Here is a 16,664-nt window from a genome sequence, read left to right on the forward strand (position 1 = left end):
CAAAAATAATTGATAGCGCGTCCATTGCAACGACCTTTCGTTCGTGTAGATAATACTATCATACGAAACGCAAAATAAATCAAAAGGAAATTAATGGAAATATAGTTGTATTTAATCTAATCGAAGACGCTAAGCTCTTCTTGTGGTGTATGTAATATTTATAAAAATATTTTTATTTTAGCGATTAATCGAGCGTCAAAGCGTAATCAAGTTTATCATCCAATTTTACGTAATACATTTAAAATATATCTTTTTGACTCTTATTATAAATATTGTGATTTTCTGAAATGTGACTATCTGAAATTGTTTTTTTTTTTTTTTCATATAAAGCAAAATCGTTTTACTTCTCGTTAACTCCTAAAATCGCTCCTAAAATCCTTTTGTGGTAAATGTGATTACCGTGACATTACCGTGTCTTTTATTTCGCCAAGTGTACGTTGCGTTAAATGGAGAAGTTTGTATCGTCGTACAATTTCTTTCTATTTCGTGTATCAGTAACGGTGTGCAATTTTGAACGAGAGTGAGACACTCGAGCGAATCATGCTCGCGAATCCTACATAGCGTAGCATGAGTAGTAACAGCAAGAAGCCACCGGGAGGCAAGGACGACAAGAAGAATCCCTCCAGCAAAGAGGACAGCCCGTCGGGCGGAAAGGACGATGGTGGTTCGGCGACAGGAAGCAATGGCGGCGCGACCGCGGGAGAACCATCGCAACCCGGAAGTAAGCCCAGCTCCGCCGGCGCGACCGCCAGAGAAGCGGCCCAGAGATTGCTGGGTCTGGCGGCACGCGGCGAGTGGGCCCCCGTGGACCAGCTGCTCAAAACTCTGGAGAAGACGGTGCAGAGCGCGGGGGAGGATGGCTTCATCGCACCCCTCGCCGGTGTTTTGGACGCGGTTAGTCTCATCGAGATGACTCCAGAAAAGAAATCAAAGAGTCTCTATATGAAAAAGAATTAATATATATATATATATGCATGATATAATTCTTCTCTAAGAAAGCACACGGATTCTCCTCTTCAGGATATATTTCGCGACAAAATAATTTATTTTGTCCTACAGGAATGTGGGGCAAAATGGTTTTTGTCTCACAGAAATGTGAGACAAAATAAATTCTTCCGCCGCGAAATATATCTTGAGAGATTGTGAAAGGAAATTTTACATAAACAATTGTAAAAAAAAAATCGCGTGAGAGATTCTTCTTCCTAGGCAAAGATTTTTCACTTGCAGACAACGGGGATGACGCCATTGATGTACGCAGTGAAGGACAACCGCAGCGCGTTGCTCGATCGGATGATCGAGCTCGGATCCGACGTGGGCGCCAGAAACAATGCAAGTATTCCGCAACGAATTAGATAATTAATTCGCTCAATGGACCGAGATAACTTTTTATCTTCGATAAAATTTGAAAAAAAAGAGATGAATTAATCTGGCGTAAGAATCGCATTGTAATAGGGCGAGTGAGTTTTTCGAGATATTCTAGAGATATTCTTTAGAGGCAAAGGAAAAGAAACACGTTTGATTCATCGTTTTTTGATTCATTGCCGTCGCGATAAGTTCTCGTGCTGGGGTTACGTGGCACCGGCACGTAATAGCACCTGCGAAGGTGACGCGTGCCACGAAAGGTGTACAGCTAATGATCAGGCCGCAATCTGTGTTAAGTCGAGTCACTAAGCCGGGGGGCAGGTGGAAGGGAACGATTGCGTGAAGGAGGGCCAAGGTCAAGGGGCTTATGCTTACTGACCGAGTGGACAAGACGGAGTGGACTAAATGGATAAGTAGGCCGCCAAGTTAGCCCTACTATCAGCGAAAAAGGGATCCGATCCTTAGGGTAGATTAAAGTTTGATCGTTAAAACCCTTTAAAGAGCTGCCCGCCAACGGCTTCTAACTGCTTTTTGCGCTTGACACTGCGGACAGGGGTTCAATTATGTAGTGCAACCTTCTGAAAGTGCAACCTTCTGAAAGTCATTGGGAATGCCACACTGCAAGAACTCTATAGTAAAACGTATCGATTTTGAATGTCTTACGTGTCGGGACAAAAGAAAGGTGAAGGAGAAGAATGACGCTTGCTTAAAATCTTCGCATAGAGAAAGTAACATGTATGATCGTTAGGGATTTACTTACTAATAGGAGAAGATCGATAATTATTATTATATCACTACACAAAAATGGATTCTTCCTTCTACGTATGATTGATAATATTCCTTTTATCTGTGTTAGCGAAGGGTACGTTAACTATATTAGAACATCACTTTGCAAACATGTGTAAGGTGTTGCATACTTACCACTCTATCGATCTACCGCTCCCACAATGATTCCAATATAATTTTCAAGTAGCATGCTGATATGCCGTGATCAGAAACCTGAAACCTAAAACATGATATGGGTTGGCCCAACTTAGCCCAACGGGTGCGGCAGGCAAAACTCATGGTTCCATTTACCGTTTTATTTATTTTCACAAAATTTCTCACGCGTTAATTTCCGCCATGATTTGATAAAAAAAAATTCGAATGGATTGTAACATAATTTATAAATTTAAAGGCTTTGAATCGATATTTAAAATTCAGACGAGGTAGATGCCTCCGAAGTACAAAACATTTTATCGATATACCTTTCACAGGATAATTACAATGCTCTCCACATCGCTGCTATGTACTCGAGGGAGGACGTTGTTAAATTGTTGCTGTCCAAGAGAGGCGTTGATCCCTACGCCACGGGAGGGGTATGAATAATTCAATTTTCGAGAAGAAGTTAATCGCATTCTTAAAACAAAATTTACAATTATAGTATAAAATTTTGAAATAACTTTAAAGTACTCTTTTAAAGAGAGTTTATTGCAAAAAATTAATTTAATCGCATTTTCTTTTTTTCAATTTACATTTTTTCAGCTATTTCATTTCTTCTTGATTTCAGAAAAATTGAAATGATGAGACAATTATAAATTCGATTTATCGAGTGTTAAAGTCGACATTAAATTCCTACTTTAATTCTTACTTATTCTATTTAAAACATTAATAACTTCTTGACATATATATTCGTATATATATATATATATATATATATATATATATATGCGCGACTGTGCGTAGCCGAGACAACAAACGGCGGTTCATCTGGTTGCATCAAGACAAACTGGCACGGCAACGTCGATTTTACGAGCTCTATTGGGTGCTGCCGGACGAGACATCAGACTAAAGGTCGACGGTGTAAGTAATAATTTTGAAATAATGTCACAATGTTGCGTGAAAGACGAGTGCGAAAGCTCGAGTGAACATGTCGATTTGAGAGGGATCTGAGCTCGTCAGCCGAGTCGATCCTCTCGATATTTAAAACGAGTTAACGTCGTACGAACACCATAAATTCGCGCTGGCCCCAAAACTTCAAATTAGACAAAGATAAAGATTTTTCTGCAATAACTGCGGTATGACGCTCCCGTTTCACGTCCGCGTTTCTCGCGTGACAGGTGCCGCGCGCCGAGAGATCGCTACCTGGTACCGAACGGCGCCATAACTCTTCTCCAGTTCTCTTTTTCCTCCCTGTCCTCCCTTGCCCTTTGTCATATAATCTTGTAGTACGACGCCACTGATCGGGGAAAAGTCGGCGAACCTCGTCATCTGTGTGTGAAAAAAAACAATTTATAGTTGACATCGAGCCGATGCACATTTAAATGTTTCGCATAAGCACGGAAAACTCTCGTATCGTATATTACGACGATCAGGATTTCTTAACGTGAAATGTTCATAAAAATATCTCTAAATTCTTATTCTTAATAATTCAAATAATTAATAATGTTATTAATAATTTTAACATATAACGAAATAACATATAACATATAACAAAATTAATTTTTTGATAAATGAGAAATCTTTATTTATGGAATCTGAAAAGCATACTTTAATAAATAATTATCTTTTTTCAATTAACTTTCTTTCAAAGCCGTGATTACTTTAAGCTATGTCATATCATATCATATCACAACAAATCACTCCTTCAAAATAAAGCAAATAAAATTAATTGCGAAATGTTCTCTTTTAAATTTATATAATTTTTGAAACCATCTTTTATATCACATAGTTATTCTTGTACCATGAATATCTTTCTTATCGTATCGAAGAATATTTATCTACAATTCTTTTTAAATTTTGTTTTCAATCGCAGAAAGGAAAGATACCCCTTCTGCTAGCAGTCGAAGCTGGCAATCAATCGATGTGCCGGGAACTTCTGGCACAGCAAGCTCCCGATCAGCTTCGCGCCACCACACCAGCGGGTGATTCTGCCCTGCATTTGGCCGCTAGAAGAAGAGACATCGACATGGTGCGCATTCTGGTGGATTACGGTGCGGCCGTCGACATGCAAAATGTACGTTAATCCAAGCACGAAAGGTCCCAAGCGAAGCGAAATTGACCTGATAATAATCGGACGTTATATCGTTCGAACTTTACCAATTATATAGCACACTCGAATGTGCTTTGAAGCTCGCAAATTATAACGTTGCGATGTGTAAATACAACGCGAACTCTCTTTGGCGATTTTGCTCGCATTTTGGCAAACTATGCACAGCGTTTAATTATCCTTTCCACGATTTTATGACAGTCGGAAATTGCCATTTACCACTTTCGTTCTTTGAACGCGCATAAACAATTTCTAGCATCAGCTTTAGAAATATAACTGCGTAATTTAATATTATTGTACAATTAATTTTGAATCGATAAATTTTAATGGAATTTTCAGATTACGAAAATATTTTGTGATATAGTGCAGAAAGCGCGATATATCGGTTGTATTTATCGCAATTATTTCAGCTTTAAATTTTAACTCTGCAAGGGAATTGAATACAAAATTCAACAAGATCGATTGCATACGAAATAGAAATGATGCACGTGATAAATTGCTGCAACAGCAAAGTTATGTTTCTAGACGAATAGCAATAATTAAGAACAAGGCAGCCATAAAAATTTATGACAAAGTCTCAAAGTTTCTAAAAATTGTTTTGATTGTAATAGCGTTTACCTTACAAAATAATTTTATCTTTCTTTATATTTTTTGTTATCGTGCAACAATACAGTACAACTGTGACGGCTTCTAATTGAGCTGCAAAAATTTATTACGACACGTATGAGAGAACACGCATGCATAATGCATAATAAATAATTGTCGCACTGCGTCGAGTTATTAATATTGTAGACAGGACTTAAGTTCTTAATTAATGCCAATACATAGAACACGGTAACATTAGACGTTGAACAACATTATAAACAAGATAATGATGAAAAAATGATAATGGTTATTAATGACAAAAAATTGCTGAATTATATAATTTTTATCGTCAAAATAATCAAATTAAAAAAGAAGCGATATTTTTCCTTAATTTTATTGTACTAACAAATTAAAATAAAAAATTAAGATAATATTAATATATTAATATATAAAATTTTCAATAAAATTTAATAATTTAAAAAAAGACATAAGTAATTATTTAAAATCATGCATCAGCCACTGCACTATTTAAAAAATATTTTTCAGGGCGATGGACAAACTGCGTTACACATAGCGAGCGCCGAGGGTGACGAAACCTTAGTGAAATATTTTTATGGTGTCAGAGCTTCTGCCTCAATCACCGATCATCAAGATCGAACGCCAATGCATCTGGCCGCGGAGAACGGCCATGCTTCCATCATCGAGCTACTGGCCGATAAATTTAAAGCAAGTATCTTCGAGAGAACGAAAGACGGCTCCACTCTGATGCACATAGCATCGTTGAACGGACATTCAGAATGTGCCACTATGCTCTTCAAGAAGGGCGTGTATCTGCACATGCCAAATAAACGTGGTGCCAGATCTATTCACACGGCTGCAGGATATGGCCACGTGGGTATTATCAGCACTTTACTGCAACGAGGGGAAAAGGTAAGTCAGTTTGTTATTGTTGTGAAGACTAATTATTATTAATTGAAAATCGTACAACATTGCATGCAAAAAAATTTTAACAAGTAACAAAAAAAATTTGACAAGCTTTCTTTGACAATATTTTTTTTATCACAAACGTCGCACACTTTTAATTCATCTTTACTCAGACAGCATATAACTCATTGTAACTTGGAATATTTCAATAATACAGTTATATTGTTATATTGTTGCAACATTATAGTTATATTGTTAGAATTTTCTGCATGAACGAATAACATTTATTTCAAATATAAAGATATATTTGATTTTCATGTTGTTTAAAATGAAGACATTTTATACATCCAAATATTAAATATTATCTTATTCTATGTAATACGTTTTTTATTTCTTTTTGTTGCGCAGGTGGACGCGACAACTAACGATAATTATACGGCACTCCATATAGCCGTGGAAAGTGCCAAACCAGCTGTCGTAGAAACCCTTCTAGGATACGGCGCGGAGGTACACGTGAGAGGTGGAAAACTTCGAGAAACTCCGCTTCATATAGCCGCCAGGGTGCCCGACGGTGACAGATGCGCTCTGATGTTATTGAAATCCGGGGCAGGTCCCAATTTAACAACAGACGACGGCCAAACGCCTGTGCACGTAGCAGCCAGTCACGGGAATTTAGCGACGCTCCTTTTACTCCTCGACGACGGCGGAGATCCGATGTATAAATCAAAAGTACGTTGACAAAAGAGGAGATAAGATCCAATTCACAAAATTATATTTCTTACACAATTAATTATAATTAATTGTAATAAATAAAATAAATAAAAATTTTTGACATTATTCTAATCATATTCTATATAATAAAACCTAAAGACATGATGACTTTCTCAGGATAATGGCTAAATTATTTCTATTTACTCTGAGATTTCTATTTTCTTCAGAATGGAGAAACGCCCTTGCATTTAGCCTGCAGGGGTTGCAGAGCGGATGTGGTACGATACTTGATAGAATTCGTAAAAGACAAGAAGGGTCCAGAAGTGGCGACTGCCTACGTGAACAGTCTCACTAACGAGGGTGCCAGTGCGCTCCATTACGCTGCTCAAATCGAACCCTCGGAGGTTGATACCCCCGGCGATGATCGCGCCGTCGTTCGTGCTCTCCTCGACAGCGGCGCGGACGTCTCGTTGCAGACTAGACAGGCTCAAGAATCGGCCTTTCATCACTGCGCACTCGCGGGCAACAACGAGGTCCTGTCGGAGATAATCAGTCGCATGTCGGCTACTGAGGTCCAAAAGGCCTTGAACCGACAGAACGCTGTAGGTTGGACGCCGTTGCTGATCGCTGCCCATCGGGGTCACATGGAACTGGTGACCACTCTCCTCGCCAATCATGGTAGAGTGGACGTGTTCGATCTGGAGGGTAGATCCGCTCTTCATCTGGCCGCCGAGCACGGCTACCTGCAAATCTGCGACGCGTTATTGGCAAACAAGGCCTTCATAAACTCCAAGTCACGCGTGGGAAGGACCGCCCTGCACTTGGCCGCCATGAACGGTTACACGCACCTGGTACGGTTCCTCGTGCAGGATCACGGCGCCGCGATAGACGTGCTCACTCTGAGGAAGCAGACCCCTCTTCATTTGGCGGCGGGAGCGGGCCAGTTGGAGGTCTGCAAGCTATTGTTGGAACTCGGGGCCAGTATAGACGCCACAGACGACCAGGGACAAAAACCAATCCACGCCGCGGCCATGAATAATTACGCTGAAGTGGCACAGCTCTTTCTGCAGAGGCACCCAAGCCTCGTGATGGCCTGCACCAAGGACGGCAATACCTGCGCTCACATCGCCGCGATGCAAGGCAGCGTCCGAGTGATCGAGGAGCTGATGAAGTTTGATAGGCAAGGTGTAATAACCGCTAGGAATAAACTGACGGATGCAACTCCTCTACAACTGGCAGCGGAAGGGGGACACGCCGAGGTCGTGAAGGCTCTGATCAGAGCAGGTGCGTCCTGTGCTGATGAGAATCGCGCGGGTTTTACTGCAGTTCACTTGGCCGCTCAGCACGGCCACGGTCAGGTACTCGAAGTGATGAGGTCGTCGCAATCTCTCAGGATATCTAGCAAGAAGCTCGGCGTCACCGCGCTTCACGTTGCTGCTTATTTCGGACAAGCCGGTAAGAACGAATATAGCGATAATAATATTATGCTTAAATAATATAATATATTTATTTTAAAAAATGTTAAATTTTTACACTACATTAAACATTATTAAAATTATTTTAAGAACGTTGATAACAAATTTTTAATATATCAATTGAACACTTTTTGAATACTTTTTATATAATTTCCTTCTAGTTTTTTTAAAGAAAATTTGATTTTGTTCCAGACACGGTTAGAGAATTGCTAACTCACATACCCGGAACTGTGAAGTCTGATCCACCAACTGGAGGATCCCTAGTAGGAGAGTTAGGTGCTGAATCCGGCATGACTCCTCTTCATCTGGCTGCCTATTCTGGAAATGAAAACGTCGTACGACTTCTTCTCAATTCCGCGGGAGTTCAGGTATGACTTTGACAATAATTTTAATCACTAATCGTTATTTAGATTTGATATAAAATTTATGATCTTAATTGACATAATTTTTTTATTTCGAGAAAATTTAAATTGATAAGATTGAGTCATCATTAGCTTTCTCAAGTTGTTAAAAGACGAATTAAGCCGCTACCGCGTTGAACACTTTAACTGAAGTACGAGGACATTCTGACCAAAGGTAGACGCAGCGACGACGGAGAACGGCTGGAATCCTTTGCATTTGGCTTGCTTCGGCGGCCACATAACTGTCGTGGGCCTGTTGTTGAGCAGATCAGCAGAATTGTTGCATAGCTCGGATCGTTACGGCAAAACCGGGCTGCACATTGCGGCAACTCATGGTCATTATCAAATGGTGGAGGTTCTTTTGGGTCAAGGAGCGGAAATAAACGCGACCGATAAGAACGGTTGGACCCCGCTGCATTGTGCGGCACGCGCTGGTCATCTGGATGTTGTAAAATTGCTGGTGGAAAGTGGCGGATCTCCGAAAACCGAGACGAATCTTGGCTGCGCACCAATTTGGTTCGCCGCTTCCGAAGGTCATAACGATGTGCTGAAGTATCTCATGGAGAAGGAGCACGATACGTACGCTCTGATGGAAGACAGAAGGGTAAGATACTGATTTTTATCAAGAAGAAGAGAGTGAAAAGAGCTTTTCTGGAGAAAGCTTTTCTGAGAAAAAATACGAATTCTTAGAATAGAATTGTCCAAACTGCTGGAAACTAGTGAATTTTTAAAATTTCTTAAATTTGTTATAATAATTATTAATAACTTTTTTCAAATTTAATTTGTAAACAAATTGTATTTTCAGTTTGTCTACAACATGATGGTCTGCAGCAAAAGCCATAATAACAAACCGATCGAGGAGTTCGTCCTGGTGTCGCCTGCCCCAGTCGACACTGCGGCCAAACTATCCAACATCTACATGAAACTTTCCGAAAAGGAGAAGGAACGTGCTAAGGATCTAATCGCGGCCGGAAAACAGTGCGAGGCGATGGCTACCGAGTTACTGGCTCTGGCGGCGGGCGCCGACTCGGCCGGCAGGATTTTGACGTCGATGGATCGCAGGAATGTCGAGTTCCTGGACGTGTTGATCGAGAACGAGCAGAAGGAGGTGATCGCGCATACCGTGGTGCAACGTTATCTGCAGGAGCTGTGGCAGGGTGGCCTGAATTGGAGCACGTTCAGGACGATCCTGCTGTTCATCGCCTTCATCGTGTGCCCGCCGGTCTGGGTGGTGTTCGCTCTTCCGCTCGGGCACAAGTACAATAACGTGCCTATCATCAAATTCATGTCGTATCTCACATCGCACATTTACCTGATGGTCTTCCTGTTACTGGTCGGCATCACGCCGATCTACCCAGTGGTGAGAGCCAGCCTGATACCGTATTGGTACGAGTGGTGTTTGCTGGTGATGCTGTCGGGACTGTTGCTGTTCGAACTGACGAATCCCAGCGACAAGAGCGGCCTTGGCTGGATCAAACTGGCGGTGCTGCTCTTCGGCATATTCGGCGTCGCGTTCCACTTGATGGGATTCGTAATCGTGGAGAGACCGTACTGGCCGACTCTTCTCTACCTGAGAAACCAGCTTTTCGCTCTCAGTTTCCTTTTAGCTTGCGTGCAGATTCTGGACTTCCTGTCGTTTCATCATCTGTTCGGGCCGTGGGCCATCATCATCGGTAATCTCATGAAGGATCTCGCGAGGTTCCTCTCGGTATTGGCGATCTTCGTCTTCGGCTTCTCCATGCACTTCGTCGCGCTCAATCAGGCGTTCAAGAACCAATCGGTGCAGGAAGCGCGCCTGGAGGACAGAAAGCAGAAGAAGCCATTCTCCGACGGTAAGTTCGAAACACACTCTTAATTTTACGTTTTCCTTTCCTTCTACAGAAGACTTCTATTTCTCTTTTTCTTTCTCTCTGTTTCTCTTTCTGTCTCTCCTCTTTCTCTCTGTCTCTTTCTTTCTTACTATATATCTTGACGCCAGTCTAGAGCTAGTGGCGCAGTTAATTGATTTTTTACAGCCCCCCGTCTATAGGATACATACATATACGCGCACACGTACTGTAGATACGACATGTACCGTAGATACATTACGTAGATAAATACCTACTACGTAGGGCTAGATCTTAGATTGGCAATCGCTTCGACGCGGTACTGATTTCTATTAACAGGATGTAGACAGTGCTTTCGCCCACGCAGACGCTGATTCGCGTGGGTGCCGAAATAACGGCTGCAGTTCCCTCCTTTGTGTAAATCGGCAATCGGCAATCGCGTCCTCTTCTGTATATTAATTTACAATCAGGAATTCGAACTACGTGAGTGCAATTTCGATGAATTCAGATTTCGATGTTGAAACGCGCGCAGGTCGGAAGTTAAACTCATCGAAATTGTACTGACTGTATATTCAGCGCAAATTTAATTTATTTAATGCTGAAACAGATTTATCCCCAATTTCCCATTCCTTCGCTAAATTTAATCCCACTTCGAAAGAACCACATGCGCGCATAGATATCTTAATTATCATTTCTCGAAATTTCCAAAGTAAGTCTGCTTCATGTCGATCACACTCAGAGACATGCGGAGCGATACAGAATCATAATTGAATGAATTGCAATAATAGATTTGTTGACCAATGTTACGGAATGGATGATGGAGACGCCACCAACGGCGCCTCCTCGTCGCTACGGCCGCTACAAGAAAAAGAATGAGTGCTGTGACGATAACAGCAGAGATTGTAAGTTTTCAGCTGGTTGAGAAAGATTAATCAGAAGCAACCCGAGCGGAAAGCGAATCGAAACAAAAAAAAAAATCCGCGCACGCGAAACTGAATGCAGGACACGATCCATTTCGGTGTCGTCTCGTCTGCATCGTGCATTTGGCCAGTGTGTGTTGTCTGCTGAGACTGCTGCCTGATTTAAAGAAGCGAAAAAGAAAAGAAAGCCAAAAAAAAAAGAAAATCGAACAAAATAACCATGCCATCGAAATCAAGTATCATTCCTTGTTCGCGTCGTATGCTGCGATTCGGAAGCGATGATGAAAAGGTAACGATCGAGAATGATATTTTTTCCCAGTTAATTGTAACCGTTTAAAATACAATATTGCAAAAACGACATATTACTTATTATCATATATAAGTTGCAAAATTTTTTACATGTCTTTTATATCCCTCTTTAATTCAAATTCGAAATTTCAAACGAAGCACCCGCATCGCAGCGTGTCGGACGAATATTTAAAACACAAAAATTGATCTGAAAGCTCAAGAACGACCGTTTTGTCCATGCAATTGATTAGTTATCGATTAGCATTATCGATTAGCATTATTGCCGGAGCATATGTGCTCGTATTTCTTTTCACAGCCTCTGCCCGTGTGCATCCCCGTGTCTCGCTGTACGTATGTGTTCTGTATATGTATTATACATACATGAACGCGCACACACACACACACACACACACACACACACACACACACACACACACACACACACACACACACACACACACACACACACACACACACACACACACACACACACACACACACACACACACACACACCTACACATCCACACACACCCACACATATGTGTATGTACGTGCGTGTTTTCTGTACCTATATCGTATTTGTCATAATTGTGAGTTACTAGAAACGTTTTATGCTAGTGAACGCCGATGTTGTATGCAATTCGTGATGTGCATCTCAACCGCACGGTCGTTTCTTTATGTGTGACTCGATGGACTTCTGCGGACTTCTGTGTCTCACTCCACGAAGGAATCACTCTCTTCGCGTTTCCCTTTCTTGTTTTTCTTTCTTTTTTTTTCTCTCTCCTCCTTTTTTTTTCAACGAATCGGGACCATTTTTCGGCCGAAAGAGAACCTCTCTTTCTTGTGTCCTTGCATGCGAGCAACATTTTGCGCGATGTGACACGCCCGCCTTTGGAGTCGTGCAAGCTAGGCAAGTGAGGAGGAGGACGTGCAACCCCTGAGCTGCATGTCGCATCCCTTTATCCACCGGAAACGTATCGCGCGATACGTTTCAAAACGTTCTCCACTCGCGTCCTCCTCTCTTTCTTTCTCTATCTCATTCAGCATGGAACGCACTACGAATGCCCCCCCCCCTCTCCCCCCCCTCTCCACATTGTTCGATCACTAGCTGCCTCGAAAAAAGGCGCGTCGATTTCATCAGGAATGCAATCTCTCCCCTGCTTAGCAAGATGCATCGTTGGACTCGTCGCGCGTCCTGCAACGCGCTGGTCCGACGATAGAGAATCTCACGTCAATCTTCATCGTCACGACGTATCCTTGTGACGCGGGACGACGAGGAGAAAAGAAAAAGAAAAGAAAATAAAAAAAAAATAAATAAAAAAAAAAAAGGGATCGCGCGATTACATCCGATTTGGATGTAAAAGCAAGGTGAATTAGAGCGACGATTAGAGGCTTAAAAGACGAGTACGTGACAATACGTACTCGACGACGATCGCAGCAATGAAAGGTTCATGGCATGCATCCGGCGTTAGTCCGCAGCCGCAAGCTGCAAGAGCATGGCCAGAGTCTATATAAAAGATATGCATGAAGCATGTTCGTTCCGTTTATTCGTTCGCCCGCTCGCTCGCTCGCTCGATCGTTATTGTACGTTATGGAATACTCACGTGCGCATTCATAGCGAGTACCCCACCCCAGTAGTAGCCGATCTGTAATGGCACAAAGCAAGCAAATGAGCTAAAAAAAAAAAAAAAAAAAAAAGAGAGAACGAAAGAGCCTTTAGAGCTACCAAGAAACATCTTGTGTGTGTGTGTGTGTGTGTGCCTCGTAATTCCAGTAAAGATGAATCCGGTACTCGCCTTCGAGTATCTGTTCTTCGCCGTCTTCGGCCAAACGACCCACGGCGAGTTGAAGGTAGAGGTCAATCAGCCGCAGTGGACCTCGGTCCTCTTCAAGTTGACCTTCGGCGTGTACATGTTGGTCTCGGTAGTGGTGTTGATTAATCTGCTGATCGCCATGATGAGCGACACTTATCAACGGATACAGGCGCAGTCGGACATTGAATGGAAATATGGGCTCAGTAAACTGATCCGAAACATGCACAGGTAAGCCTGCGACCTTTTACGACTCCGAATATACGTGCGATAATGTAGCGTCCGCTATGATGAACCGCTATGATAATCGATTCGCGGTTCTGACCAAAATAGTCACGTCACGATTATCTTTTCCCACGTTCGGCCGGCATGTCGACGTTATAAATAGAGTTAAATGTTATTTCGAAGCGACGCTTTCCATCGCGTTCTCCCATCGCGACTCACGTGCAGACAAGACGAGCCGTGCAGTTGTCCGCTTTTTACGTAACGTACAGCCGTAACGTATCGCCGCGGTCTCGATCCTTAAACTAGCTCGCTATTAAGCATTCGGGGTTAACGGAGCATTCCGTGTTGGGACGCTGGGATTGCGTGTTACAGAACTACCACAGCTCCGTCCCCGCTAAACTTGCTCACCACCTGGACCGTGTACTTCATCAAGCTGTGCAGGCAGCGCAAAGCTAAACGCAAGCGGCCCTCGCTGGTGCACATGATGGGGCTGCAGCATGCCAGCCGTTTATCACCCAGGTCGAAGATGGGCGCGAAATGGTTGGCCAAGGTTAAGAAGGGTCAGGTCCGCCCGAAGGATAGTATGACCCTCTCCGTGGTACACCTCAGTCCGCTGGGCAGTCAGCTGTCCTTCAATAGCGCGACTAGAATAGAGAACGTAGTGGACTGGGACTCGATCAGAAAGAAGTATCTTGCCCTGACCGGGAACGAGCCCGAAAAGGAAGAAGCGGAGAAGGAGGAGAAGGGCGACGAGGGCGAAAACGAGGACGATAACGGACCGACGGCATCCAACGCCTCGACGGTACCGGCGACAGTTTCCAATCCGCCCACGTAAAAGATCGCCGTCGCCTCTTGCTACCATTCGGCCGATTTGCCGAATGCGAGTCAGCGCGAAAAGCAGCGCGAGCAAACGAGCGACTCTAGACACAGCCGTCGCGCAATCGCGCTCCGTATTGTTTACTAGAAACACTTGGTGACACGTGCGCTAAAAGAAAAAAAAAAAAAAAAGAAAAGAAACAAAAGATACCCATCCTCTACGAAAATAAAATATCGTAAACCGCTATCGCAGACACAGATCCTCAGACGATCGAGCGAGACCATGATAGAGGATCCTTGCGCGATCCTCGGCGCACCGGCGACCGGCCGAGCATTAAAACATCTGAGTAAGTAAAGCCTCTCGACGTGTGACACGTGAATCTCGTAGGAACGCATAATATAATTGGTGTTGTTTGTTGAAATATGAGAATGGGCCAATTCCGTCGACACATCATATCCTCTCCGTCACATGGCACGACCATAATACCTGCGAATGCCGCGAATCGTCACGAATCCCCGTCATAATCCGCTCTCGCTCTCGATGTTTCATTGAATGTTGGATCATTCATCCGTAGGATGCAGATTTTTCCTCGATCGATCCGTTGCGACGAGATTTTCCAGTAGAGAGCCGTTTCTGTAAACATTAATTAGAGTTAAATAAGATGACTCGACTAAAGACTGAATGTAGAAAAAAATTGAGAAGGCATCTTAGAGCTGAGTCTCAGTCTTGTTAACTTTAATTAACGCTTACACGAACGGTTCATTATAATGAAATATCTCTGACATTGCAAACGTTTAAAAGTTAGATCTCCAAAGGAGATCTCTTACCGCGTCGGATGTCCTTTGAACATTTGCGATGTACGGGATAATTGCACGTAACAAATACATTGCTAGTCTCTCCAATTCCCTTTTATGTTTCACGCGCTTAAAGTTAGAAACCGTCCCGTCATACAAGAGCGCGTTTTTCTTAGGCGCTTGGACTTTTTTCTGACGACAGACAAAATCGAAGAGTTTGTACCGGTCGCAGCATATGTATACCTTGTATGGCTTGAAATCGATCTTTTTTACGACGTTTGGTAGTAGCAACATTATAGCATGTGTCTGGACAGTGGCAGAGAATTTTTGCATACGTCCGCTCGCCTATACACCTTACCAGACACGTTGTTTAACGCATATTTACAGTCAGGATGTTTCCCGTACTCGCGGTCGAGTTGTTGTTCTTCGCCATCTTCGGTCAGACGACACACGAACAGTTCAAGGTAGAGAAGCTGCAGCCCGAGTGGACGACCGTCCTCTTCAAGCTCGCCTTCGGCATTTACATGTTGGTGTCGGTGGTGGTGCTTATTAATCTCCTGATCGCCATGATGAGCGATACCTATCAGCGGATACAGGCGCAGTCGGACATCGAGTGGAAATACGGATTGAGCAAGCTCGTTCGAAATATGCACAGGTAATAGGACGTACCGAAAAAGAAAAAGACTCTGAAGAGAACGAACGGTAGGTTGTCGTGTATCTCGCGTGAAAAATCCCATTCACACGTATCGTCGCACTAATCGATCGAATTTTCGACAGGACCACCACGGCGCCATCTCCGCTGAATCTCCTGTCTACGTGGATCACGTATTTCGTTAAACTCTGCAAGAAACGCTTGACCAAGAAGCAACAACGGCCGTCCCTGATGCACCTGATGGGCGGTGCCCGTCTGTCCCCTCGTACCAGGATGGGTGCCAAATGGTTGTCTAAGGTGAAGAAGAACACGCAGGTGGGACATAAGGACAGCGTCGCCTTATCGGTCGTTCACCTGAGTCCCCTCGGGAGCCAGCTGTCCTTCAGCAACACGGTCAAGATCGACAACGTTGTCGATTGGGAAATTGTCAGACGCAAATACAGGGATCTTTACGGCGAGAAGATCGAAGAGAAGCCGGTCGAAGAGGCTAAGGAGTCGACGGAGACGAATCCACTGGCTGTCTTGGAGGGTTCATCGAGCGATGCCGAAAAATCGAAGCTCGGACTTGGTGTTTGAAAACGAGAAGGGAAACCGCTTAGGATAATCATCGACAATATTACATAACATCCTCTCGTGGAGGAGAGAAAGCAGAACTCTTCCTGTTTTCGGCATATTCGCCGTATTAATGCGTTTAGTCGCATGCGTTAAACTTGTACATATCGCCGTAGGGCGTGCGGAGTACCTTGTCAGTATTTTCGAAATAAACGCCTAAGCTCGACTTTGCGTCGTCTCTATAGTTATTGTTAATTAGCGAACCCGTGCTCCTTGTGATCCATAGTCTAA

The 16,664-nt window shown here is 43.2% G+C and overlaps 2 protein-coding genes across 2 annotated transcripts; both read left to right on the plus strand.

Moving 5' to 3' along the window:
- The first annotated feature begins 51 nt into the window (after positions 1-51).
- Positions 52-14,394, plus strand: nompC (no mechanoreceptor potential C). Its single transcript, XM_089082197.1, has 14 exons — positions 52-894; positions 1,228-1,329; positions 2,619-2,720; positions 3,088-3,204; positions 4,157-4,357; positions 5,522-5,905; positions 6,308-6,628; positions 6,838-8,065; positions 8,278-8,453; positions 8,662-9,090; positions 9,292-10,318; positions 11,101-11,214; positions 13,297-13,564; positions 13,931-14,394. The coding sequence occupies exons 1-14, from the start codon at positions 568-570 to the stop codon at positions 14,391-14,393; spliced, it is 5,259 nt and encodes a 1,752-aa protein (XP_088938323.1). The 5' UTR covers positions 52-567; the 3' UTR covers position 14,394.
- Positions 14,395-14,588: 194 nt separating this feature from the next.
- LOC105434024 (uncharacterized) lies at positions 14,589-16,599 on the plus strand. The gene is made up of 3 exons (XM_011649578.3): positions 14,589-14,721; positions 15,557-15,824; positions 15,947-16,599. Exons 1-3 carry the CDS (start codon positions 14,658-14,660, stop codon positions 16,395-16,397), a joined length of 783 nt encoding a protein of 260 aa, XP_011647880.1. The 5' UTR covers positions 14,589-14,657; the 3' UTR covers positions 16,398-16,599.
- The last annotated feature ends 65 nt before the right edge of the window (positions 16,600-16,664 follow it).

The sequence above is a fragment of the Pogonomyrmex barbatus genome, unplaced genomic scaffold, assembly GCF_055798465.1.
Source record: "Pogonomyrmex barbatus isolate J1 unplaced genomic scaffold, ASM5579846v1 scaffold5, whole genome shotgun sequence".
In the NCBI taxonomy this organism is placed as follows: Eukaryota; Metazoa; Arthropoda; class Insecta; order Hymenoptera; family Formicidae; genus Pogonomyrmex; species Pogonomyrmex barbatus.